At 43.0% G+C, this 27842-nt stretch overlaps 1 protein-coding gene across 1 annotated transcript in view; it reads left to right on the forward strand.

The window, feature by feature from the left end:
- RYR3 (ryanodine receptor 3) overlaps positions 1–27842 on the forward strand; it is a 368605-nt gene that overhangs the window by 143682 nt on the left and 197081 nt on the right. The window contains exons 20-27 of the mRNA XM_047863199.1: positions 9795–10011; positions 14990–15094; positions 16949–17052; positions 17319–17402; positions 19069–19228; positions 20595–20742; positions 21608–21813; positions 22388–22562. Coding sequence (XP_047719155.1) covers positions 9795–10011; positions 14990–15094; positions 16949–17052; positions 17319–17402; positions 19069–19228; positions 20595–20742; positions 21608–21813; positions 22388–22562 — 1199 coding nt within the window. The remainder of the gene's footprint in view (positions 1–9794; positions 10012–14989; positions 15095–16948; positions 17053–17318; positions 17403–19068; positions 19229–20594; positions 20743–21607; positions 21814–22387; positions 22563–27842) is intronic.

The raw sequence follows: 27842 nt of genomic DNA on the forward strand, positions 1-27842 counted from the left end.
ACAGAAATGAGGTTGCTTTTAATCTTTCATTTATTCCTCTTCTTTTGAATATTTACAAGCTTAACTGCAGAAATATTAATGTGTTTGATTAAGGGGTACAGCCCCTCACCTGTCTAGAGGTTGTATTTAATGCATAATATGTATACTTTCTTTAAAATCTAAAGAATTCTGAAGTCTGAAACACAACTCCAGATTTCAGATAAAGGATTTGGGCCTTGTAGTATCATTTAAAGCAACATATGGGAATGCCCAACTGATTGAGTCTTCATTAACTTTTACTGTTATGGGTTATTTTTAATCTTTGCTAATTTGAGAAAATTGTAACTTAAAGTTTTAATTTTCTATTTATTTGATTACTTGTGTGGTTAAGCATTTTTAACGATTACTGTTTTTAGATAGTATTTCAACCCAATATTTTTTATGTTCTTTGCCTATCTGGTATGAATTTCAATGTTTTGTATGTTAAGACTATTTAAAATACTGCCTTACTCGTTTCAAATCTTTTTTCCCAGTTTACGATTTACATTTTCACACTTAGCTTTATTTTCCTGTCGTTTCTTTGTTTTTCCCTTTTACAAAAATAATGTAAATCAAGGAAATAACCAAGAACCCAAAATTGCACAACCTGGAGACAACGCTATTACCTTTTTATTCATACATCCGAATATTTTTACACTAAATTGGATTTATACTGTACAAGCTGTTTTCTACATACTATGGCTAACTAGTGTGTTTGTTGCTCTGCCCCTTTCCTTATACCAGTTGGATGCTGTATTAATTATTTTAGTCTGACAATATATTTTAATGTCAAGACAAGACAGACCCCATTAATTTAATGTCAAGACAAGACCCCATTGTGACTCTTCTTCCCCAAGACTTTCTTAATCATTCTCGATCCCTGCTTATTAAAGAGATTACAATAGAATGAGTGGAAAACTAGAATCAACACAGTTAGAATCAAACTGGTTTCCATTGGAGCCCTTGGAAAGGGCCATAAAAGGAGGGGAGTTGTAGACAGCAGACACTTAGAGCTTGGACCACAAAGATGCCATCTCAGAGCTGCGAGCATCTGAGGGATGGATTTCCAAAGTGATAGCACTGTGATAGTCCTCAGCACCTCAGGTAGACTGATAAAGCAAGACATGTTGATATATTATTTTAATGGATGAAATTTCAGCTCTGTTTCAGTTAAATAATTTAGAAATAAAGAATTATCCTTTGGAAATGATATTGAACCTTGGGAATTTGACACAGATATGCAAATACACATAGTATATATACACATACATAGATATGCAACATGTACATAAACTAATGTATGTTTGTACACATAGTGATACGTATACAGTACATATACATATTTATAAATATGTTGATGTCGATGGATATAATAAATTTAAACATTATCATTGTTTGAGATTCTTTTAACAAAAGGACAACAATGATAGTAAAACCTTACTAGGGCTGCAAATCTACTCAGCACTGTTGCAAGCCAACGAATCTTCTGTCCACCCCAGGGACTGTATTCTAGAGTTGTGAGTTCTTTATCTGTGTTTCTGTCTGCTGAGGACATACCCATTAGAATTTCATTCCAGGTCTCCCATTTTAAGCGTGGCATAACATCCCATTCTTCGTTGATATCCATAAGAAGCATTTAGAAAACCAGGAGCATTATTGAAAGACAGAGACACTGTAAGCCCAAAGAGAACTGATTGGAACAGAGATCCCTGGCAGTCGGGGGAGAACCAGCACATGTTCCACTATGCATCCTCCCCACTCGATTGCCCAGGAAGAAAGAGAATGAGCAGAAATCTACATATGATGTAACAGCGTTTGGGTCATCCACCTGTTGACTCAGTACCTTCTTCGGAGAAACAAGATCACTCTGAGCAGTCGCTTCCCAGGACCACACTGGCCTAGGTAGCTAATGGCCTTGGTCACCCAGCATCACTGCCCTTCCCTTCTCTGTTGGTTTTGACCACATCCCACTCGCTGGGTTTTACTTATTTTCAAGGCAAGTACACCTACTTCTCAAGCATCTCATCTGAGACAAGGGCCTAGCTAGAAGTCAGATCTCTGGAGAAAAGGACCTTTTTTAGTGTGCCGGCTTAATGGTATCTAAGTAGTTTGTGTTTAGAGATCAGTACATCCAATCTTGTATGTTGCCTAATGGTTTTTAATCATGAACTCATCCATCCAGTCTCCTTCAGAGAAATGAGATAGGATTTTTAAGTGTGTGAATTTATTTATTTATTTATTTATTTATTTATTTATTTATTTGGTGAGGACTTAAACTGAAATCTCTTGGCAAAGAACTGCAGCTGGCAGGTAAAGAAATGGGCGACTCCACCGTATCCACATGTAGAAGATGCTTCTAGCATCTCCTGTCTGGGACAGCAGGGCATGCAGCCTTCTGAGTGCCCAGGAAAAAGAGAAGCAAAGTTCCAGGATAGGAAAAATGAGTTGTCTAACCCATTTATAAGGCACAAAACTGGTAAGAGAGTTTAAGAAACTGAAGGATCCAGATGTGTTGATTTGAAAAGTTGTTACCTTAGCTATGAGAGCCTCTTGCTTAAAGCACCTGAATTAGTGGTAAGCTAATGAGTGGGACTTGATGTCTTTCAGGCCTCCTTTCTCTCAGGAAAATGTCACCTCTGACATATTCCTGTCTTTGGTTCTCAGAACATAGTATGATCTGAGGAGAGATGGAATTGCCTGCACATTTGGGAAATACATTTTACTGAAGTACATTCAGCCCCTTATATGATGTCTTCAGTCGTTCCCAGTGCTGGTCTTGTGTTGAAGAGTAGCCAATGGACTGATTTTTATTTGTGAGCAAAGAGGATCAGTATACCAGTACTTACTCTTACATCAACTGGTAAAGTATGATTTGGTGCTGAAACCCAGAAGTCTCTCTATACTACTTTCACTCAGCTGTGCAGAAAGCGAGAGAGAAAGCAAGAGGTTAATTCCAAGTTAATTAAATATGAGTTAATCTCACTGAAATAGGTTGAAGAACACAGTTGATCAGGCAACTGAGTCCTCTGGTCCTCGGTCCCGTGCCAAGTTCCATCGTGAGTGGTCAAGGTGAGGAGGGCAGAACAGAAATGCTGAGACCCTCTGAAAGCAGTGCTACATGTTGAAGGATCATACTACCCACAGTGTAACTCCAAAAACTACAAGAACAAAACTTTATTTCTCTTATAAAATGTGTGTGTGTGTGTGTGTGTGTGTGTGTGTGTGTATTTATGACAATTGAAAAGAAATTACTATTTTCACCAATATAGTAAGTAGAATACTTGCTTGGTTGTATTGTGTCTCTTCCAGCAGGGTACAAGATTATGCCATTCTAGAAAGAGGTCCTTCTCCTGTCATAGAAGCATTCAGAACTGTCTCTCGTGTTTATTTTCAACTCTGGTGTGGCTTCTAAATTCGATTTCTCTTTTACAGCCCCATTTCCTCCTATTCACTGGTCTTTACTGAGGTCACAGTCATGAATTTGTGACCCCATAATTATTTGTATAGTTACAAACTATGTTGTTAATAACACCTGATTAAGATGTCCCTGTAAGTAGTCACTGAAGAGCAAAAAATCTTTTTCAATTAGATTTATCCACAGTGAAGTCAAAGGCAGCATGAGTAATTACTAACAAAATCCACAAATCAATATGTGCTCTCTTTTCTAACTATTACGAATGTGCCTCCTTAGGTTTCTTCTCCGTGGGGTTTGTCTGTGGATACTATTCATGCAGTAGGCCCTTAGTGTGACAACACAGTTTGTTATAGGACAGAATTTAGGATGAGGCATGTGTACCTTGGAGACCACCCAAAAGGTTGAGTTACTTAAATGCCAGCAAGCCCTCATTAAAAGGCAGTCTCACCCAGCAATATGGCGTCATGGCGTGAAGCACGGAAGCCACGACGTATAGTGAAACGTATAGTGATATAGTGATTTAGGTGATACTTTTTGTTTCTCAGAAAATGGATGAGTTCATCGCTGTAGTAGAATATGTTTTATAGACATAGTTAAATTTCCCAGAGATCTATTTTAACGGCCTGACATAGCTCTGTTACCGGCCCTTGCTAATTTATAACAGCAACAATATCCAAAGGTGGTTGGTATTTGTGGTTGCTGTTTGTTTTCTGTTGGTATCCACCAGCCTTGGCTAAAATTCAGGTAACCAACAGCTTAGCTATTTCCAGCTTGCTGTGGTCAATGCTGTGGAAATTATTACTGAGATAAATATACTTCTGTGGAGAACATGATGATTGCCCTGGGCTTTCATCAAACACTGGCCAGAAGGAAAGATGAATGTGGGAACATACATAACTCAGATTGTTTTCCCGTCCTAGCGAGAGGATGCGGTTATGAATCACGACTTACGAGTTGAATTCAGGTCAGCCAAAGCTCATTAATTCTTTGTCCTCTTAACCACAGCCTGTATCCTTTTCTTCTTTGGAACACCTTCCCCGCTGTCTGGGAGAGCTTCACTAGCAGATGAGAGTAATGAGATATTCAGGAAGAGAGACTCAAGTGACGTCACATGTTTGCTAGTAAGCCGTGGATAAGGAAACCTAGTCATCCTTCTGGAGCATAACAAAGCCGTGTCTTGATTTTTACTGTGTTGTTTTTATTTGTGGATCCGTCTTTCGAATCTGGGAACTTGTAATAGGCAGTCTGGTCCCTTCTGCAAATGGGAAAGCCACAATGTCTAAATCTCAAAAGGCTGAATTGAAAATGCTAGCAGGGATTTTTCAATACAATTTTCTCTGTTTTCAAAATCAGTCAAGTAAATAAAAAATTCCCCCACATCTCCCCAAAAAAATCTCAGTACTCCCTGGAGACTCTTATGGGAGCTTTTGCTCATCTCGGAGGCAGAAGAATCTAAGGACCCACTTAACTCTAATCACTTTAGGAGGAAAACCGCCCTTAAGAGCTGATGGAATGTCCTGAGTTCTAGGAAGAATTCCAGAAGATAACAGGTGCTTTAGTGGACGAGATTAAATTGATTAATTAAGTTGATTTGAAAATCCATTAATGTAGAGAAAAATCCAAGGATCAAGAAGAATGAATCTGAATGAACTCAATTCTCAAATTACCTTTTTATTTTTAAATTTAACATTTTCTGAGGCTGGGAGATGCAGTGGAACCCAAGAAGCAGGGAAGAATAACACCTAGAGAAGAGAGATTTACATCCTAATTGGAAAAAGGATGTAAATGATAAACCTTCAGCGCCAGATGCCAGATTTATGAAAAGAAATAGACTAGTTATTTGTCACTCTGTTGTTTCCTTGCTACCCTCTACATCCATGCTCTGGACTTCTGGCCCTGGATAAGCCCTTCTGCCCATTCTGTAACCTTTATTGCCCCTTTTAAGAATAAGAACAGTCTTCTTGGCCATATGAAAATCCCATCTATTTGACTAGAAGGTAACTCAGATTTGTATGCAGTTGATGTTTGAGGCCTTTGTGGTCTCCTTGGAGCCTCAGGCTGGAGCATCTCGAAGCGTCTCGCTGCAGTTCTTTTTACACAGGCTTCACCACCTGTGCTGGCTGCTTCCTTCTGGCTGACCCCAAGCCCTATTCTACATACGTTTCCCTCCCCGCACACAGGGCCTCCCACCTCCCCTGCTTACCTCCTTTCTGATCTCTGATCAGTCATTTGCCTCTCGGGGCATACTTCCTTTTGAGATGACTGACAGCTGACTCATTTGTGGAGTCTGTCTGGCCTTCCAGGAACACAGTCCTTGGCCCCGCCCTGAGCAGAAGGGAGCTCTTTCCCTTGAGATCAACTATTGCTCGCTCACTCTCCCGCTCGTGCTCTCTCTCACTCTCTGTCTCCCTCTCTGTCTGTCACCGGGCAAACATGTCCCTCACTAGATTCCAGGGGGACACTTGAAAGCTTCTGAATAGTTCTTAAAGCACTCTTCATTTGACTTCAGATAGGAGAGAACTCCCTGCCTTTTCTCCCTGACAGTTCTCTCCAAATGAATTCTTTACCTTTCTTATCAGGGTGCAGGCACCTGGTAGACTACAGCTGCATTTGTTTCATAACTTTTTGGATGGATCTTCGTAGTGGATCCAGCATCTCACTTCAGGATGTGAAAATACTGGCATCCTCTGATTTATCTGCCTTTGGGACCTCTGCTAAAACTCTAAGAGGGGGAATCCCATTTTAATATCTTCAGATAATTAAAGTGGGTTGCAGGCATTTCTTTTGATTATCCCCTTCAAGCCTGCATTTTATCTCTGGGTATTTCCTTTGACGTGGTCAGTCTGGATCTCGCGGAGAGAGGTATGAGGAGGACCACCACTGTTAGTGCTTGTTTGTTGGAGCCCTTCCCAGGCACTGCGGGTAGCGAGGGAAGGAGCCACAGACCGCGGGTGTACCTGGCACAGGTCTTGTCCAGTCCCTGATGGAGAGCAGGGCTTCTGTCTGGCAAGTCTTTGGAAGCAACCCAGGACCACTCCTTCCACCCACTGATGACACTGGACGTGACGTTTGGAGACAAATGCTTCAGTGAACAGTACACACTAATTTCTGCTTACGTACATTTTTCCTTTTACAGTTTTTGTGGCCATCAGAGGAGATGAGATGAAGATTTATAACCAAATTATTCTCTTTTTAATAACAGAATATAAAACCAGAAATGATGGTTTTCCTTATGTTCTCTGTGCTTTCTTGATTTGCTCTCTATCCAGAAGATGATGGCAGATTTTAAAATGTAAGAGAAATTTTAACACTAAACAGAGCTGGCAAGACAGCTCATGAATAATTAAGTCCAGCCAGAAGACCTCATAGGAGATCATTTACTTGTTCTTGGAATCTATTCACTAGTGAGTAACAAAGAATACTCATACCCTTGCTGTACAAGCTCCTGGGCATTCAGCTTCTCACAGGAAGGATGCTCAAGGAGAAGAGGGAGGCAAAAAAAAAATGTCCTACACTGTCTTTTTTGCTCAAAAAGCTCTAGTTCTATCCCACAGTTTCAATATGTCAGTAACACAATCTGCTGTGTTTCAGTTGAATCGGGAAGTTCTCAACCAATAATTTCAAGGCTTAGTCATTATTTCCTGAAGGTTCACTAAATTAGTAACATTTCAGGCTAATGACTCAATTTTGTCTTAATGTCATCGTTCATATTCTTAATACACATATAGCATGCCCCGTTGCGTAACATTTAATGTAGGAACATCCACAAGGGACAATTGTGGTTCTAATTCTATATCATTGTTTAGTACTTGAAAATGGGAAAGTGGGAGATGTCCTATGATTTCTATAATTAATTTTAAAACAGCATTGTTTAAAATGCTATTTGGATAAAGAATTTGTTTGTATTGGGAAGGAAAAAAAAACTTTAATGTCTCCCACTTGGAAAGAGTTTTATTTTCCAGTTTCATAATTAGGCTATTTCCACAGTCATGATTACTCAGCCAACACTGAGACTCTCTTGCAAGGCTGCCCTACCAGAACTTTCTAGTTAAAGAAAGTGAGGCCTGGTGGAGAGTCTTGCTGTGAGTGCTTTGCTAGGTCATAACCCTTCGCCACATATCTCAGCCCCCTGCAAACGTGCCCTCACTCCCTCAGCAGTCCCTAACTGTCCTCATTCCAAAACAAAAATGGGATCTGGCTTTTGCTTTCCATTTTGTCCATCATCACATTGGCTCAACCGATTATCCTCACCTCCCACCATCACTAGTTGGGTGTCTGGTGCCTCCAAATACTCGCTGAATGGTCTGCTAACCTGTCCACATACAGCAGCTAGAAGAGTCTTGTATTTCTTCTTAAAGTCTTTCAGAAGCTTCCTGCCTGGCATACAATCTCATCTTCTTGCCATGACTCACAGACCCTACCTGATCTAGCACCGCACCCTCCCACCTCACCTCATGCCCCTTGGGCTCTGCACCCAAGCTCTTTCCTGCCTCAGGACCTTGGCACATGTCATGCCTCTGCCTAGAATGCTCTTCCAGATTTTAAACTCCTTAGCTCCTCTTTAGTCCACAGGGTTAACTCATGTTTCTTCCTCAGAGAGGCCTTCCTTGACTGCAGTCTAGGAGCCTCCCCTCTTTCCTGAGTTATTTCACATCGCCCTCTTTATTCCTTCCTTGATATCTCCCAATCAGTAATTATGACTGTTTTTCTAGTTGGATCCCTGTTCTGTGACACCAGGGGCACTGTAGTCTTTGTTCATTGCCGAGTCTCCAGTGCAAAGAACAGCAAGTCATATGGGTTCGATCACTCGTTAAATGGAGGGAAGAGGGTGTGAGGGTTGCATGCAGAGGCTATGTGTATATACTGATTTTTCCTGTGTGATATTAGTGTTGACCCTGGAGGGCTACATATCTTTTCATGCTTTTTTAAAAATTTTTTTTTAACATTTTATTTATTTTTGAGACAGGGAGAGACAGAGCATGAACAGGGAAGGGTCAGAGAGAGGGTGACACAGAATCTGAAACAGGCTCCAGGCTCTGAGCTGTCAGCACAGAGCCCGACGCGAGGCTCGAATTCACGGACCACGAGATCATGACCTGAGCCGAGGTCGGCCGCTTAACCAACTGAGCCACCCAGGCGCCCCATCATGTTTTAATTACTTAAAACTGTGGTCATATTTTCTCATTAAGTTAAAGTTGATCTGCAAAAGCTCTCTTTCTTGTTACAAACCTAGGAGAATATAAAGTATCGTTTTGAAATAGTTCGCTTTCACCCTCTCCTCCTTGCAGGGAAAGCTTTGGGGTGTACCTATAACCCTAACCGAACCTATATATATATAAGGCTAAAATGCAGCCAGATGCTGAATTAGCATATTGAAAGACTTCAGTATACTGGAAATTTAGTGCCTGCATCACTTGTGAGCCCCAAGTGTCTCTCCCCCTTCTGGGAGGTCTCTGTAGGCACTGCTGGAGTGGACTAGAGTGTCAGGCCTGGATGCCAGCAGGGTGGTGGTGCCCCTGAGAAAGGCACTGGTACCCTGGTGTGCAAACACTTCATACCTATTTGGCTGCCTATGGCTATGACCGCCTGCTGTTGCTTCTTCAGAGTCGCCCTCGTATGGCTGTTTAGGGGAACTGCAGCCTCTGCAGGGTATCACTTGGCATATATACCACTTGTGCTTAATATTCTGGTGTTCATCTTTTGCCTGCCATCTTAAAAATTGACGTGTGAGTGATATCCCTCAAGTAAAAAGATTTGAAGTCCTTATGCTGTAGTTTTAACATGATCTTGTCAGAGAATAATGTCCTTCTCACCACTGCTACTCTTTTCAATAGTCTAGTAATATTTATAATGATGATTTGTCTACTAGGGTAAAGAAAAACATGATTATTTATTTTAGAGAGTACATGAGCAGGGGACAGGGGCAGAGAGAGAGCTAGAAAGAGATAGAATCTTCAGCAGACTCCATGCTCAGCTCAGTTTGGAGCCTGATGTAGGGCTCAGACCCATGACTGCAAGATCGTGACCTGAGCTGAAATCAAGAGTTGGATGCTTAACCAACTGAGCCACTCAGGCACCCCAGGAAAAACATTATTTTTAAAGTGTAGTGTTATTTATGTATGAATTAACTTTTTAAAGAACTTAGCTGACATGGGTCATCTGAGGATCATAGACTGAGAGTTTTCCCCAATGCTTTATTGCATACTTCAGGATGTTCGTTGTACTGAATCAGAGTTCAGGCACTTTCCCACAAAATAATTGCTGGGGGTGGGGGACGGGTAGTTTATCTTGAATGTTCTCATATCGAGGCTGGGATTTCTCTTTTTAACCTCTCTCTTCCTGGTCTTTCCAAATGGTACAGAGTACGTTTCCTGATGGGTGGACGTCATGGAGAATTTAAGTTCCTGCCTCCCTCTGGCTATGCCCCTTGCTATGAAGCCTTACTGCCAAAAGAAAAGATGAGATTGGAGCCTGTCAAAGAATATAAACGCGATACTGAAGGAGTTAGAGATCTTTTGGGTACCACTCAGTTCCTCTCTCAAGCCTCTTTCATCCCATGCCCCATAGACACCAGTCAGGTAGGTTCGAGCAGGCAACCCAGGCAGATGAAATCCTAGGGCTAAATCCTTCTCTCTCTGTTGTCTCTGAACCATTCCTGTCATGCATTCAGTATTATTATCATGTGATGTGAACAACTGTTGTTTTTCATGTTTCCACCATATGCATACGTTGAGCTCTTTCAGGATTTCCCAGACAAGTTGATCACTTGCTACATGCAAGGCCCTGTGAGGTACAGGTGCAAATATGCAGTATTCTCTGGGAATTCACAACCCACTTAAGGAGGTAAAAAGCAAATGTGCTATTTTTTAAGCCTGAATGTAATAAATGCAAAACGAACAGTATGCACAAATAAGTGCTAGAGACACCTGTTAGGCTACCATATTTCTAGAAGTCTAGTTAGTGAGGCTAGAATTCCACCAGGGCCTTTAATAAGCTTAAACGGGGAGGGATCCAGATGTGAAGTAACAGGAATGGGGTAAGGGTCTAGAAGTAGAAACACAAAGTAGGGACAGGTGGAGAGCTACCCTACCACCCAGCAATTGCACTACTAGATATTTACCCAAAGGATACCAAAATGCTAATTCAAAGGGGTACATGCACCCTGATGTTGATAGCAGCATTGTCTATAAGAGCCAAATTATGGGTCATTATTCAGCCATAAAAATAATGAAATCTTGCCATTTGGACGGCTGGATGGAGCTAGAGAGTATTATGCTAAGGTAAATAAGTCAGAGAAAGACAAATACCGTATCATCTTACTCATACATGGAAATGAAGAAAACAAATGAATGAAGGGGGAAAAAGAGAAAGGCAAACCAAGAACCAAATTCTTAACTACATAGAACAAACTGATGGTCACTAGAGGAGAGGTGGGTGTGGGCATGGGTTAAATAGGTAATGGGGATTAAGGCTTACACTTGGGGTGAGCACCAGGTGTTGTATGGAAGTGTTGAATCATTGTATTGTACACCTGAAACTAATATTATGCTGTTAACTGGAATTTAAACTTCAAAACAACAGAGGTGGTGATAAATATTCTCTTGTGGCTGGATACTTGGAGGAGGCGGAGTGTGTAGGAGAAGAGTTGGAAATAAAACTGAAAGAAATGAGGTGGTATATATGAGGGGAAGGTGCTGATAAACGGACATTTTCTTTGCCTTTCCAGGGCCTCTTTTGAGAGGGACACACTCACAAGCTTATGACATGGGGCATAAACAACAGCTTTGAATATTTCCTCCACACTGGTGCTATTCAAATCACTATTCTCATTGTTAGGGAAAAATAAATGCAATGGGGTCTTGTCTCTGAGGCACAAGGGGTTAGTAGTTTTTGGAAATATAGCTCTTTTGACCTGTAGAAGGTCTCCAGCATGTTATTTTCTCATAATATTCATGTGACCCTATTACATTCAGCTATGCACGCATGTTCATGAATTTGCTTCTTACCTCCTGCAGCAAATTCCCATGTGTGAATTCCCATAAAAATTATTGTAAAGCAGCATTTCTCTGCCTGCTTCACAGAGCCTGGTGCAGCACCTTGAAAGTAGTTGGCGTTGAGAAGGTTGATGGGAAACTGGGGAGGAGTTTGTGAGCCAGAGATGATCCTAGAAATCAGATCCTCTGGTTCCTATGTAATCTAGATACGAAGACTGAGGGCCAAAGAATGAAACTAGCTTTTGCATGGATGCAAAGCCACTAGGGCCCTAGTGAGGAAAGAGCATGAACGTGGTACCTACTTGTCTGTGCCACCCCTCACTAAATAATCAGAAATGTGCGGGCCTTTCAGAAGCCCTTCCAGAAGGGCTTCCTGGAAGAAGTGGGCCTCAAAAAAAGGGGGGGGGGTGTTTTGATGAGGGTGGGAAGGAGGGCTTGACCAAAGAGTGGAAAGAGTGTCTAAACGTGCAGAACTGAAGATTTAAAAATTGAAGATAGCAGACAAATCAAGAGGCCAGAAAAACCTTTGATGTCAGGACCCAAAATTGAATTTGTATGGACCTTGGAACTAGGGACTTGTTCCCAGGAAATCAAATCATAGGGAAGTTCTCTTTGGAAAGGTACAATTTATTATCTCGAAGGAGACCTTACAATTTTTTAGAACCTACTATTCTGTGAAATTATTATCAAAGGAGAAGTTAAACATATATATGGAGAATCAACTCCATTTTCCCTGGAGCATGGTAACCAGTTTGTAGACCAAATATTGCTGACTGGAACCCTGTCCTTAGGCACTAACAGTACCCAGGGCTTGAAGCACCCCAGCCCCTGGCTGAACACAGGCAAAAAGGAGTCCGACTCCAGGCAGCCCAATCCCAGACACCCTAAGGCAGTTAGCAAGCCAGCATTACTCTGCCCCAGGTAGTAACCAATTGAGGTCACTGAAACTATGATTTGGGGTACTTGTGGAGGCCTTGTTCCACACTGTCTCCCACATTGGTTCCTCCCACATGGAAATCCCTTTGCAGTCCATGATCTCCTAAGGAAAACCTAGTTTAAACAGATTCTCTGGGTTTACCAACAAAGCCCAAATACAGTTATAATTTGCTGGCTAATAATTTTCCCCATTTTGTTCCTTATTGAAACATTATGCCACTTATTAATGTTGCCCCTTTGATAATTGCATTAAGTTGATTTTTAATGGCTTTAGTTGAAAGTCAAATAGTGATTATAACACATAGTTTAAATATGTTACTGCAATTTTCCTCCATGATCTCATATACATCACTTACTTGATACACGTTTGTTTTTTTTTTACCAAAAGCAATTTTTATCCAGAAGCTACCGTGCCTCAAAAGAAAAACAAAATCAGTATTTTTGTAAATAGTGGAAATACTAATAACCATTGTCATAGAGGGGGCATTGCAAGGGCCAGGCAGGTGATACAGAAGTGAAGTATGTCAAGTGCACAAGCCCTCAGAAACTGCTTCTCAGCTCCAGCTGATGGTTACCAGGCAAAAGTGTGGGTCCAGTGTTTGTGATCTTCCAAGCAAACTAGATATCTGAATTTTTATATGAAATCTCCCATTGCTTTAAAGTTGTCAATGGATAAACGTGGGAATAAGACCTATTATTGTTATTGCTGCAGAAGCAGTAATAGTAAATTTTAAAACATAGGAGGAAGGAAAGGAGAAAAAACTTGGGCCCCCAGTGTATGACCTTTGTGGAGACATATGAGCAAAGTGCCAGGAAAACATGGAGAAACTCTCCGTGAAGGTAATTGGGGAAGACTTCCCAAAGGTGGGACGTTTGAGCTAAATTGAGAAGGATGGATATTGAGGGTGTTGGGATTAAAACCAGAGCTGGACAGCAGTTAATGCAGTAAAAACAGATTTTAGTTAAGAGCTACATAAATAGGGGAAGAGGATCTCCAGTGTAGATCTGGGCTCGGTTCTAAATACAACAAGAACAACCGGGGCTTTAGAGCCAAGGAGAGCAAGATGGGGAGGTGGTTGAGAGCCAATGGAAGAGAAATTACTAAGAGAAGCATCAGCGGTTGGGATGGATTCTTATTAAACTGACCTCCCGGGATTCTGTCTTTAGGCAGGCCAGAGTGATCTGATATCACCTGGAGGATGGTGAGGGAGAAGGAAATTCCATCAGACAAGGAAGTAGGTGGAGGGCTGTTCCATTATCAAGGGTGGTGGATTCTCACCAAACTGATTTAGCAGGATACTTTCTCCAACTGGGGTCTTGAGACTAAGGCCCAAGGATAGAGCCTAGCTGGAAAAAGGGCTAAGAGACCCCCATCTGGAGCCTGGTCTAGGAGAATGTCTTTGTCATCTGCTCTGTGGTGTAGAGGGGTGTGTGTGTGTGTGTGTGTGTGTGTGTGTGCGCACGCACATTTTATGTGTATCATTGGGAAAATTGATAAAGGTGAAGACTGCATATACAAAGACACAACTGTGAAACAGTGTGATCTTTTGCAGTAATTTCAAAGGTTGGCAAGGATGTGTTTGTGAGGACATGGTGGAAAAACTGAAGGAGGACACTCAATACTTGGTTAACACATCTAGTCTGTGTTTTAGGAGTTCAAGGAACACTTGCAGACACCCAGGAAGTGTTTTGATGTGATTTTATTGTTGTAGACTCTTCACTCTGGTCACAATACGGAGGGTAGATTGGTCAGGAGTTGGGGGGACCCAACTGTGAGGGTCTTGCAATGATCCAAAGAGAAAATAATGAGGTTGAGTGATTAGAGGTGGGAGCCTTTCAAAAAGATGCTTCAAAAATTAACATGATCAGAGGCATTTGTGTGGCTCAGTCAGCTAAGCGTCCTACTCTTGATTTCAGCTCAGGTCTTGATCTTCAGGGTCATGAGTTCACACCCTACATTGGGCTCCATGCTGGGTGTGAAAACTACATTAAAAAAAGATGAACATGATTGATTTTGTGATTGATCCAATGGTGCTGGGGGTCCAAGTAATACCCCGGAGGGAAGACACTAGGATGACTTCTAGACTCGAAGCAATGGTGGACCACTGAACAAAAAGAGAAAAACAGAAAGAGAAAAGGTTTTGAAGGAAAGAAATGATTTCAGTTTTGAATGGTATATTGGGTTTACTTAGTGGGAAAATCCTGCAGGCGGCTGGAACTGTAAGTCTGAACTTCAGGAGAGACCATGACTGGAGACATACGCACTTAAGAGTGATCATCTGTGGCTGGGTGTGATCTCCCAAGGAAAGAGCATAGAGAGAGGGGAGGTGAGGCCCAGGGAAGCATTCACATGTCAAGAACACACAACACAAGTATCTCCAAAGAAGACTGAGAAGGGATGGACAAAGGAAGCCCAGAGAGGAAGGAATCTCTGGAAGCATCTGGGTCAAGCAGAGTGGTTTGGAATCGTACAGCCTCTCTTGGGAAGGAGCCTCTGCAAGCAGCCTCTCCTGGGGGACGTGTAGGGAATTCAACTGCGGCACCTCATCCACATAGATTTTATGTTAGATTTCAGTACAGCCGGTTCGTATACTGCTGATTTCACACTTGTTCCTTTTCCTTTTAGGTGGTTTTGCCACCTCACCTAGAGAAGATCCGAGACAGACTGGCTGAAAACATCCACGAACTTTGGGGAATGAATAAAATAGAGCTTGGCTGGACTTTTGGCAAGGTATGCATTCCAGGGGCCAAGCTGGGGAGGAGGATTGGATTGCCTGGTCACCTAGGGAGGGTTCTTGAAAGACTCAAATGAGGAAGGGAACCGCATGAGCCCAAACTTGCTCCTTCTTACTGCCGTCTGTGTAGCTTTTGCTCCAAGATTTACTCAGTTATCTAAGCGCAGTCAAGGGTGTGGGGGAGGCCAGCTCTGAGAAGACAGAACTGGGGGTTCACTTCCCTTCTTACTTGAAAATGGCTTCCTTCATTTGGGGAATATCAGGCACTGTCAGGTGCCTCCTTCAGAACCCTCACATCCCCTTTTCCTCTTCAGAAAAAAGCTGTCCTCTCTTCATGGGGGGGGCGGGGGGAGGGGGGACGAAAAGAGGCTGATTCATTGTTTTGAATAAGAATTTGTTTAATACTGTTTTCAGACATATCACTAAGATTAATAGGCACTCAGGTTATAGAATCTCTTGTGCTAGAAAGCATTTTTCAAAGAGGATGTAAACTGACTTTGTGTTGGGTGATTTGTGTAAGGTCATGTCTGAAGGCATAAGGATAGGTGAGTTCTGAAGCTGCCTATGACCCTGACACCCTCAAATTATGAACATTCCAGCTTAGTTACTGAAAGGGTCCCTGCACTCTAACACTTACTGGTATCGATATAGCTACCGTAAAATAGTCTCCTTCTAGATGACTACGTCTCTGCTGTATGCTTTTATAACACCACAGACCTCTCCTTTAGAGAACTACTCACAGCTGCAATATTACATTTATTATTATGGTTATTTTATTACTATCCTCTACTCCATTATACTGTATTCTTCATGGGCCTGGGGCTATCCTGGCTCACCACTGAACTCCTAATGTCTAGCTCAGTGCCTACCACATAGCAGACACTTGACAAATGTTTGTTGGATGACTTAATTAGTTAATGTCTGGATCTGTTCTATCCAATACTATAGTCGTGAGCCACAAATGCCTACTGAGCACTTGAAATGGGACTGGTCTGAATTGAAATGTGTCGTAGTTATAAAATACACTGGATTTTGAAGACTTGCTGTGAGAAACTACTATAGACTGTCTCAAATGATTTCTTATACTGATGGCTTGCTAAAATGGTAATATTTTTTATCGTGGGTTAAATATATTATTTTTCTAAGTTTATTTATTTTGAGAGAGAGAAAGTGCATTTATTTTGAGAGAGAGAAAGGGGAGGGGAAGAGAGAGAGGGAGAGAGAGAATCCCAAGCAGGCTCTGTGCTGTCAGCAAGAGCCCAATGCAGGCTCGAACTCACAACCCCATGAGATCATAACCTGAGCCAAAATCAAGGGTCAGATATTTAACTGATTGAGCCACCTAGGTGCTCCTAAAATATATCATTAGGATTAATTTCACCTGTTTATTTTTGCTCTTTTCATGTGGCTGCTAGACAACTTGAAATTATAAATGTGGTTCATATTTGTGGCTGACTTTATATTTCTCTTGGGACAGTGGTGTCTCCTGGACAGATTGTGTAGTCCCTTATAAAGAATGCTGTCCTGCAGCAACATTATGGTTCCATGAATTTGGGGTAGGCAGGAACATGGCTACCATGTGTAAAATTGTTTCTCTATGAGAGTATGTTCTGAACGCAGACACTTGAGTAGAAACAATCCACAGAGCACAAGCCGCTGGCAACTTGGGGACGATGTGTGTCATTTGCTAGAGAGAGAGAGATGGTCTATTTGCCTATCAGCAAATAACTGTGTTTGTCTTGCCCTATATGGATTGCCTGGGCCATGTTTCAAAGTGTGTCCTTTTCTGTTTTCCGGGGCAGTGCCTGTTGTCAAAACTTAAATTATGTTTTTCTTATGTTGTCACCTAGACACGGGATGACAATAAAAGACAACACCCCTGTCTTGTGGAGTTTTCAAAGCTGCCTGAAACTGAGAAGAATTATAACCTACAAATGTCAACGGAAACCTTAAAGTGAGTGCTGAATTGAATCGAATGTGGACTAAACAGTGAGTGGGTGATTTAATGCCTTATAACTACACTGTAAAGGTATGTCTCTTGCCTTGAAAACATGACGCATTCTGATAAATGAGTGGAGATGGTGATTCTTCATGCCACTGAAGGACTTAGCATAGTAAATAACACATACACCATGGTTGTTGATCAGCTCAGATGCAGGTTAGGGTTCTTGCTGTCTTTTAGCAAGTTGACCCTTCTCCTCTCCCTCTGCTACATCACAGAACCCTTCTGGCCCTGGGGTGCCACATTGCTCATGTTAATCCCGCTGCTGGGGAGGATCTCAAGAAAGTCAAGTTGCCTAAAAAGTAAGTGATTTTTTTAATGATCGAAAACTTTCATGCTTCAGTCTGAATTTTTTAACTGGGAGGATGGGAGGCCCGTGGGCAAAGGCAGGTGATGGCCCCAGATCCATGCCTGCACTGGCAGGGCACGGTTCTCCCAGTTGCTTCGACTGTACTGTAAAGCCAGACAGAAGTCTGCTGAAATATGAGTGTTTCCAAGCTTTCCCTCTTTTTGCTCCTTCACCTGGGACCTACGCTACTATTGTTACTTCTAAGCCGGGAGGTGCGACACTCAGAAGGTTACACAGCCTTCGGTCTGTAAGAATAGCAGTTGGCACAGGAGCTCAAAAATGGTTGGTAGCCACAGAAAAGACTCACTCCTCTGGCATTGGGCCAGCCTGATAATTCCTTTGTGGAAACGGTTGTCTCTGCCAAGATTTAATTCGGCCCCTAAATCTGTCTATGTCCTATGCTCTCTCTCACCTGTACATTCCTGGAGAGTCACATGTTCTCACACATTCAGATACGCGCTCATGGCACATTCTCGCGCTCAACTGCTTGCTCACCCTCACATGCACCAGCCTTGGGTGCGTGTGCATTCACACACAGGTGTCCCAGTTACTTAGGAGCCAAGGCAATGCCAGCTTTAATCAAATGCTTCTCTTCCCCGTCTTCCCTGTGAAACTCCCAAGCTGCCAAGCCTCACTCTCAAAGGCAACTCCAGGTACAGAGCCTGCCGACCAGATTGCTGGGGTCAGTGCTCAACAGCCAGCACATGTTGACTCTGCCCAAGATCGGGCATCCCAAGAAGGTAGATGAGGGGCAGTATTTAATGCCTGTAGCAGACCGTGCCTCTCACATTGCTCAGCAGTTCCTGTGTAGAGGAAGTTCCTGGTCTATAAGTCATCACATTCAGGTTCTGGCTTTGATCTGGGCATTCGGTGTCCCTGGGGCCATCAGTGCCTCCAGACTCCTGTTCCTACGTGGCTATGATCAGCTGTTCTCCTTGAGAGTCACTCCACCGTGTACCCTGGTCCTCTCCATTCATGCCACACATCTACCGGGCCTCATACTCCGCTTTTTCCCATCTTCACATTATCTACCAAATTACAGACCATTGAGGCTGTGGCTCCTGGACCAAAGAGCAAACCATGAAGGTCACCTCAAGCTCTCACATTGTCTGATGTCCTGACTTTTTGTTTAATTCCCAAAGTAAAGGTTTAGCTTTCTAAGATGGAATGATCATTCTCTACTAATTTATAAGAAACCATTTGGCTCAAGGTCCTGTCCTTGCCAATCTAGTTGTAACCCTTTCTGTTTTGGAAGTGAGTTGAAGGAGCTGTCGGTAACACCACGGCACACTGAATGTGCCCCTCATTTGTAGCCCCTCATTTGTAGCTTTCTTAGAAATAAGGCTGGGTTTGCACTGACGATCCACTTTGCCCAGCAGTTTGTGTCATCTGCGACGTGCATTGGCAAAAAGGGTGGTGGATTAGGGGCTTCATCTAAGGACTTGCAATAGAGCTGGACACTTCATTCTACCAAAGGGTAGAACCTGAGACTGTAGCCTTATTTTCATGGCATTCTTACCATGTGTTGCTGGTCTAAAATCTGGTATGGGTCTAAGATCTGGAATATACACACATGTGTATATATATAGAAGTATATGTTTTGTTTTGTTTACTTATAGCTATATGATGTCCAATGGCTACAAGCCAGCCCCTTTGGATTTGTCTGATGTGAAGCTATTACCTCCTCAAGAAATTTTGGTGGATAAGCTTGCAGAAAATGCACATAATGTTTGGGCCAAAGACAGAATAAAACAAGGATGGACCTATGGCATCCAACAGGTGAGAAGTACTGAGTAAGCCTGCTGGAAAAACTAGGAGATGTGATCATCCATCAAAATGCCATTTTGCGTTGGTGGGTATTAGATTGGAAGATGGAAGTTGCCCTTGCACTCTGTCCGTCATGCCTCAGTGCATTCGTTATTTATAGAATCACGGGACTGGATGGGATTTGTAATGGTCACACTGACATTAACTCCAGGCATAATTCCAATTTTGTAGAAATGAATAGGCTTACCTTTCCTTTGTTAATCTGGCTCACTTGCGATCATGTTCCCTGTGTGTGTGCCCACTGGCTGCATCTTGCCTCATTCCCTATCTTTTTTGTTGGCGTTGTGGAGAGCTGAGCTTTTATGCCAGTCTCCAAGGCCAAGGTAAGCTTTCCACAATTCAGCATTACAGCTCAGAAGTGTTTCTGGGTCAGTCCCAGGCATCTACCACTGAAGGTGAAAAGGAGGGGAGCCCAGCTCAGGAGAGGGGCAAACCAGCCTGCCAAGAAGCCTGTGCCCCTTACCTTAGCCTCTGCCCACAATTCGTGGGCAGAGTCCTTGGCTTGCACAGGAGATAGCCCCAGAATCAGGGCCTGGCAAGGAATTAGATGGAGTTTAGAGACAAACCATCTCTCCTTTAGTGTTCTTTCATTTCCTTAAGTATCCAGGGTACCATCACGGAAGGTCAGGGGTAGTTGTATGTACACGTGTTTATTTATGCCTGAGTCTCCAACTCTGCACATGTCTGGAAGCCAAGAAGACCACAACTATGGAAACCATGGCCGAATGGGGTAAGGGAGACTCAAAACAGCATGGGAGGCATATTTGTTGATGATGACTTATCACTGCAGTCATTGGCCATTGTGTTCTTAGTACTCCCTAAGGAACTGAGGAGGTCTGCAATACAAATGTGTGCCTTCTATAATGACATGGACCCACTGTGGCACTGCCACCTTTTCTGATGCTTCTCTGTGAACATACGTGTTTATCTATCTTGTTTCTCTGTTAAGAGACTGTTGTGAGGAGACTCTAATGGTTTGAATCAAGGCATGATCTTCCACAGGGGAATAACTAGGTGAATCCCCACCTGCCTTGCCTTGGGAGTAGAGGTTTCTAACCAATTTCAGGATACTTCACTTTATTCACAGCCTGGCATTATTAAAATGTGTTTTTAATAGCAGAAACTTACCATTTATATTCATTTAATCCTGAAGAGAAGTAGTAAATGAGTATATTGCTAAATATCAAGGTGCTGGTGGGAGGGCTGGTGGACGGATATGAGGAAGCCGGGATGGTGGCTCAGAACATATAAGGTGGACAAGCTCTTGGTAAAGACGAAATGTATTTTCTCAGAACCTCTTTTGTCTGGCTTCATGTAGGATTTGAAGAACAAAAGAAATCCCCGGCTGGTGCCGTACGCATTACTGGATGAGCGTACGAAGAAGTCCAATAGGGACAGCCTTCGTGAAGCTGTTCGCACATTTGTTGGTTATGGCTATAACATTGAGCCGTCAGACCAAGAACTAGGTAACGAGTTGAGATTGTTCATTCTGGTCCCAGACGACTGAAATGTTACTTCTGCAGAAATGCTGACTTTGAACAAGTCTAACATGTACTCTTAGAAACGATATTGGTACCAAAGAGCACTAAACAGAATGGTGTATTTTAACAAGAGAGGGGAGGAGGAAGGAGAAAGAACCATGTTTAAACTGTGTGATGAGTTTGTATGGTGAGCACTTCTGTGACCCAGTCCCAGAGGGAATAAGCGATCCTCCAGCATAGCTGAGCTTTTGGGGATATTTAGTCACAAACCGAGAAATCTTTATTTCTCTTATTTACCAAACATGTGACTCTCAGCTTACTTTTGGGCCAGGTCATCTCATCTCTAAATTGACTTCTACAACTCATTAAAATCACCAGCCCACAACTGATGAACATGTCATTGGGATCCCAAACCCAATGAGGGACTAGAGGCAAATTAGGTCACTATTATAAGTAATGAAGAGGATGGGTTTGGAGTAAGACAGACCTGGGTTCATATCCCTACTTTCCTCCGTTTATTGGCTCTGTGACTTTGAACAAGTAAACCTTTCTAAGTCTCAGTTTTTCATCTGTGGAATGAAGAGTGTATTAACTGACCTCATAGAATTGTTGCTGGATATCATTTCTAAAGGATCTACCAGAAAGTAGTCACTCAGTGAATGTACCTTGTATTCTGATTAGGATATGATGATCATGGTGATGATTGTATTATGAACAAAATGCCATGTTGGGTAGCAGGAGGTCTGTCTTTGTTGTTGTGCAATTCTTGTAAGGAATGCTACCTAATTATTAAAGGCCTGTGTTCTCTCTTTACTTCCTGTCCCCTCTACTCCTTTCCTTCTCACAATAGCTGACCCAGCTGTGGAGAAAGTCAGCATAGATAAAATTCGATTTTTCCGGGTAGAGCGGTCTTACGCAGTGAGATCTGGAAAGTGGTATTTTGAGTTTGAGGTGGTGACCGGAGGAGACATGCGCGTTGGCTGGGCCAGGCCGGGCTGTCGGCCCGACGTTGAGCTGGGAGCCGATGATCAAGCCTTTGTGTTTGAAGGCAGCAGGGTGAGTCTGGGTTGTGTCCACATGTCCCCAAAGTTTTCTTCTCCAAACATTTCCTTAGCAATTGGAAGTTCTGAATATCTGAATCTCTGGCTTCAAAGTGAGTCACCACCGTCACTGGCTAATTTAGGTCATTGAGTGATCATTACCTAGTGATCGTCACTTTGCTTTTTGCTCTGGTATAGGGGAAGACTATATGCCCAAGTCCTTTCTGTAACTTCCATACCTGCCCTTGAACTTGAGCCCATTGCCTCCATTCTGAAGGAGGTTCCCAGAACACACCGCAGCTAGTATGTGAGGAAATCTTACCACTTTGTCCTCGAGAGAGTTCTGTTTGCTGTCATAGCTGATTGGGTGTTGGGAGACTCTGGCTACCTTTTCTGATGAGCCTATGTAACTCAGTTTCATTTATTTGTAAGACAGATCATTCCTCCTTGTGAGTTGTCCCTGGTAGAGAGGTGAGTACTTTGTAGAGACCAGGTACCAGTTAGGAGAAATTGCTCATGGAGGCATTTCTTTAGCTGCATGGGGCTTTTAGGACCTCCAGTTCTCTAAGCTCTGGAGTCTTATTTCCTAGGGCCAGCGTTGGCATCAAGGCAGTGGGTATTTTGGACGTACGTGGCAGCCAGGAGATGTGGTTGGATGTATGATTAACCTTGATGATGCTTCAATGATCTTCACACTGAATGGGGAGCTGCTGATTACCAACAAAGGCTCTGAACTTGCCTTCGCTGATTATGAGATTGAGAATGGTAAGTCTACCATCTACCCCCCTCCCCGTTCCAGCTCCATGAGTTCAGGGAAAATCCAGGGAGAGCTGGGTGAGCTCATCTGCCTCCTTATTTAGGGTGGGCCATTCTTTACATATTTAAAACCCTGGTGGTGAAGACTAACCCATTTACTGTCATTTTTGAAGAGTCAAGAGCATGGCAATAGTTGGTATAAATATCAGTTCTGAACTTCCAGATAAATTAAGAAGCTCTCCTGTGATTCCCTGTCCTGCGGCATGGCATGTTAAAGTTTCCCAGCGTTACAAATGAAATGCTAATTGCGTGTGGACTCATGTCCCTGGCAGAATAGAAAACACAGTGAATTAAAGAATTGTCCTTTCATTCTGATTTGAAATGTCAGTCTGCATGTTTGTGCAATTGAACTTGATGCTTTGATGAGAACCATTGAAACACAAAAGTTGGGCGTAGCTGTTCCCTTGAATGAAATATAATTTATTTTGAAATTCAAACATGCTCTGAAACCCAAGCACAGTTGTACTTATTAAAGGCCCTGAATAGACGTCAGTCAGAACGGCGCTTCCAGCTACATAAAGGATCAATTGGCACTTACTTCCTGTCTGTTTCACTACGTTATATGCAAACGTTGGCTGCTTATAGGAGAAGGAGCACTGGACTCTGAGTCAGCTGACTCGCTCCTAACAAGCTGTGGCTCCCAGAGAGTCTCGGCTTGACGTCTCTGGGCTTCGCTGTCTTCGTCTATACCAGACAAACAGACGGTAAGAAGTTCCAACATCCTTCCTGGATATAAAATTCTACAGCAGTGACTTAGTGCCCGCTGTACGTACATCCCTATGCTTGGCGCTGTGTCACTGCCATCTTCATGACAGATGGGGATGAGGTGGAGTAGTCGAGAAGGTGGGAGGCCACTCTCCTCTCGTCTCTGCTGCTCTCCACTTACGACATCTTGGGTGGACTTAAACTTCATCTCCCTCTCTCTAAATGATGAGGGCTCCGGCTGGCTCTAAATTTCCAACACTATACAAAAAGAAACCTTTTTCACCAAGAAAGCTAAAAAGAAGAGAACTACATAGGTGAGAGCAGCAGAAATATGTGTCACTGTATATATATAATAAATAAATATTCTCTACTTGCAGAGTTTTTAACAATCTCTACTAAGAGTTTTTTTTAAACAATTCTCTACTAACAGAGTTTCTATAAGTCACTTTCATGATTTTTTATGGACACCTCTTTTCTGTACATAACTGTACTCTAAGAGGACTTCAAAGATTTTTCTAAGAGCCACGTATTTAGGGAAACAGAAAGCTTGCAATTGAGTGTATTTTCCTAGAAAGACAGGATGACTAAAGCCAGGTGGGGTCACATTTTAATGCCTGCCAAAAAGATTTAAAATCAAGGCCTTAAAGATTCGTGGTTTTGGAGACATTTGGGAAAGAGGTCACCAGCAGAAAGAAATGTTTCTGTGCTGGTTCAGAGGCAAAGCAGAGGAAATGGGGACGTGGACCTGAGGGCAGCGTAGAAGATCTGCCTTCTGACATGGTTCTTAGAAAACAGATACCTGCCTGGTACCCACTACATGCAGTGCTCTCTTCTTGAGGCCAGGAGGAAAAGGAAGAACTAGGAGATTGAGACTCATCCCCTAGGAAAGTAGCTCCCTAAGGTAGACAGAGTCCAAGGATGAGGAAACTTGTCCTGGCTCTACTGTGTATGAACTAGGGGAGTTTACTTACCTATGAGGCTTTGGCTCCACATAAGGAAGGGATAAGAATCTTGTGTGTTGTGCAGTTAGACGTGAAGTTCAAAGCCTCGCCACTCAAAGTGTGGCCCACTTGTTAGATATGCAGGATCTCAAGCCCCATACCAGGCCTAGTGGACCAGAAACTGGTGGCAACAGACCCCAGTGGTTTGCATACAAATTAAAGCATGAAAACCAGTGGTCCAAAATATATAAAAATGCAAGCCATAGCAGTGTTAAGGGGCTCATTTTCTAGTTGTAACAATAAATAACACATAACTCTGAAAAGATAATAATTCAAGGCAGTAGGTTAGAAATGGCAAACGACTAATACAGATGGCAATTCCATAAATGCAGTATTAAAACTGGATGTTAAATAAAGAATATGACAGATGCCCACCTCAAAGGAGCCAGGGTGTTCCCCTCTGGGAATATAACTGCAGTAATAATAATAGTGTATGAGTAGTGTGAGGAATAGTGTGGGATCAGGAAACTTCAGGAAAGGGTGGGAAAGTTTGGAAGATTTGTGTATGGAATTTATAAAAGATGAAACTGGAAAGATAGAGAAGGTACAGAGGACAGTCTCAAATACCAAGACTTGGTATTTACATTCCAAATTCCAAAGAAATTTGTGCTGTCTAATCTGGGCCACGCACCCTTGGACTTCACTCTCTGGGGCATAGGAGCTATTGGAGGCTTTCAGCAGAGGAATACTGGAAAGAAGAGGGATGTTTGAGGGTAACTTTGCTTTTAGAGATCATCTGTGTTGTATTGAAAAAAATGCCTCCTGGACCCTTTGTGTACAGGGACATGATCTGACCTTCAGAATAACAAAGTCTATTATTAGCGAGCTATTTTATAATAGAATTGTACATATTCACATATTATGCTGTATTGTATTGCACTTTAATAACACAGAGACAAGGTTAATTGGAAGGCTCTTTCACTTCTGTGATGGCTCAGGAGTCTGAAGAAGGACAGTTGAAAGGAAGTCGCCATGCCATTCTTTGATAATAATAGTCCAGAGGCCTAGAATAGCCCTTATAGCATCTCTCTGCTCTCTGCATAAGGGGGAAATAGGCAGCGATTCTTGCCTGGAGCTGTTAGGAAAAGCATCTGTTGAAAACAAAGCATTTTGTACACAGTATCCCTCCATAAAGCAAAATCCCCTATATGCTTCTATTCTGGTCACCAGCATCCCAGCCTTGATTTAGGCCTTTCCCGAAGTGAGAGTTGTGCTGGTGGGAAGTTTCCAGTCCTTTGGCGAAAGAGTGGGGACAAGCATTCTAATTCATGGCTGTTTTCCTCTGGCTTATTTATAAATTGTTACCTCTGTCCTCTTCTGCATCCTAAGAGTTGATATACTCTTATCTGCCTCATTAGAATTGTCCTCATCATTGTTCCCTACTCTGATCCCTGCCTTGGACCATTACAGCTTTCAGCATTGTCACCTAATAGCATCTGAAAGCTCAGAAGCTTCCCTGGTGAAACCTTTGCGATCAGTGTTCTCTTTTATTCCATTTAGAGGAGAAGAAAATACAATTCTGAACGTCCTGTTAGACCTCAGAATGTGGCGTCTGAATGAGGCTTTACTGCCGGTCCCCTGTGCTGCCTCTCTGCCAGGCACTCCCCTGAGGGACAAACTGCTCCATTAGAGCTTCGGTGTCTGCAGGGACAGCCTCCCAGGCTGTTCCTGCCATTGGCCCGTCAGGATTTAACAGATCCCCCAGCTCTGCTGGCAGCTCTTTCCGTAGGTGGCTGATGAAACCTACCTGCAGGAGGCGTCACTGCCATCCACATGCAAGCCACATTGGTGCCAAGGGGCCCCTGCCATTCTCTCTCCAGATGGGTGCTATGGTTCTGAAAGTGGTTGGAGCAGAGAACATGCAGCATTTGCTGCAAGTCTTGTGACTACCTCCGAGCTGTCCTTGGACTCCATCTTCAGGAGGCTTAGCAAGAAATGAAAACGAATGGGTAAAACACATGCTACTGTGTTGAGACTCTCAGAAACACCCAGGAGGGGCCTGGGCACTCATCTAACCAGCTCTTTCCACGATCTCGTTTTTCCTTTACTGTTAGTGAGCTGCTCTCGTGTCTTTCCACAGCTTTAAAATGGATTGACACCGGGGCCATGGTTTAGATTTTCTAGGGAACCAGTTTCTTTCCAAGGTCCTGAATAATTGAAACATGCCCCCCTGGCTCTCCCTCTTTTTAATCACAGAACTAGTCAGGAGGCCTCGTGATACAAAACTTACTGGAACCTGGAGTCCTCGGCAGGATGTAAATGTCTGTGTTCTGGCATTTCTCTCCTGGAACAAGAACTCCATGCATATCCTGGTTCAAGATAAGGCCATGTGCAAGTCTTCTCCTCCGACCTTTTCAAAAACGTTACCACATTGCATCTATGATGCTGCATATGTGGAGGGGCATTTCTTTTCCCCTTTATTTTTCTGTCCACTTACTTCTCCAGTCTCATTTGAAGCAAGGGGTTAACCGAGTTGTGTGCAAGTACAAACCCTTGTTTGTGAGAGTCATTGCTCACTCGAACACCATGTGGCCTTACCAAATGGAACTTGTTATCCAGATTTACTCCAGGAAGCCATGTGGCCTCTTCAGAGGTAGCCCTTTTCGTGTAAGGAGCCTACAGTGGTTGGTGGTTGTGGGTCTGCAGTTGCTTTATCTAGAGGCAAACTGCTCAACTACTTAACACTTAGGAAAAGTAAAGAAAAAGTCACAAAGCAAGTTACTATAGATAAGAATTAGAAAGCCAGGCATCCTGGCCTCAGTCCCAATTACTTGCTCTGGACCGCTTCTCTGGCAGCTTTTTTCACATGCTGGCTCTGCATGCTTACCAGGTGACAGACCTTGAGCAAGTTACCCAGTTTGCTAAGCCTCGGTTTCCTGTTCTGCAAAATGGGCATAACAGTGAGCCGAATCAGCAGAGCACTAAGCCCAATGCCCAACACCTAGAAAGTATTTGATAAACATTAGCTGTTGTGGTTTATCATCGTCCCCCCCTTATCTACCAGGCAGAATTAGAAAGTTACATGACATTTTAATGCCTCATGAAAAGGACTTTTCAGGAATGGAAAGATCATCAACTAGAGCCTCTCAGCCAGGTGGAGGGAACTGATTCGCTGGGTTCAGTTATCAGCTGAATATATCAAGTATTCTTCCCCTGGAGAAAGTGCTGGCACCTTACGAGGATTTATCTTTGCTCTAGGTCCTTTCTCGGTTTTCTGTTTTCTGACCCAAACCTTGGACTTAGCTTCTTTTCTGCTGTTTTGCAGAGCTGTCATGGCTATACCCACTTGGTCCCATGAAGGTGCCCAACAGTCTTTCCCCCACTGCTGTCACATCCATGACCACTGTGGCTATGCCTTCTCTGTTCTGTTCATCTGTCCCCTGTGTAGAGGGCTGTTGCCCTGGAGGGATGGGACTCTGCCCTGGGATATGGCTGCTATTTAAAGCTGGGGCACTCATCCCTTGGAACATTCCCCCCCTTGTCTTGCACACTGACTGGCAGCTGACCTATGAGTCAGAGTGTG

The sequence above is a fragment of the Prionailurus viverrinus genome, chromosome B3 (genome assembly GCF_022837055.1).
Source record: "Prionailurus viverrinus isolate Anna chromosome B3, UM_Priviv_1.0, whole genome shotgun sequence".
NCBI lineage: Eukaryota > Metazoa > Chordata > Mammalia > Carnivora > Felidae > Prionailurus > Prionailurus viverrinus.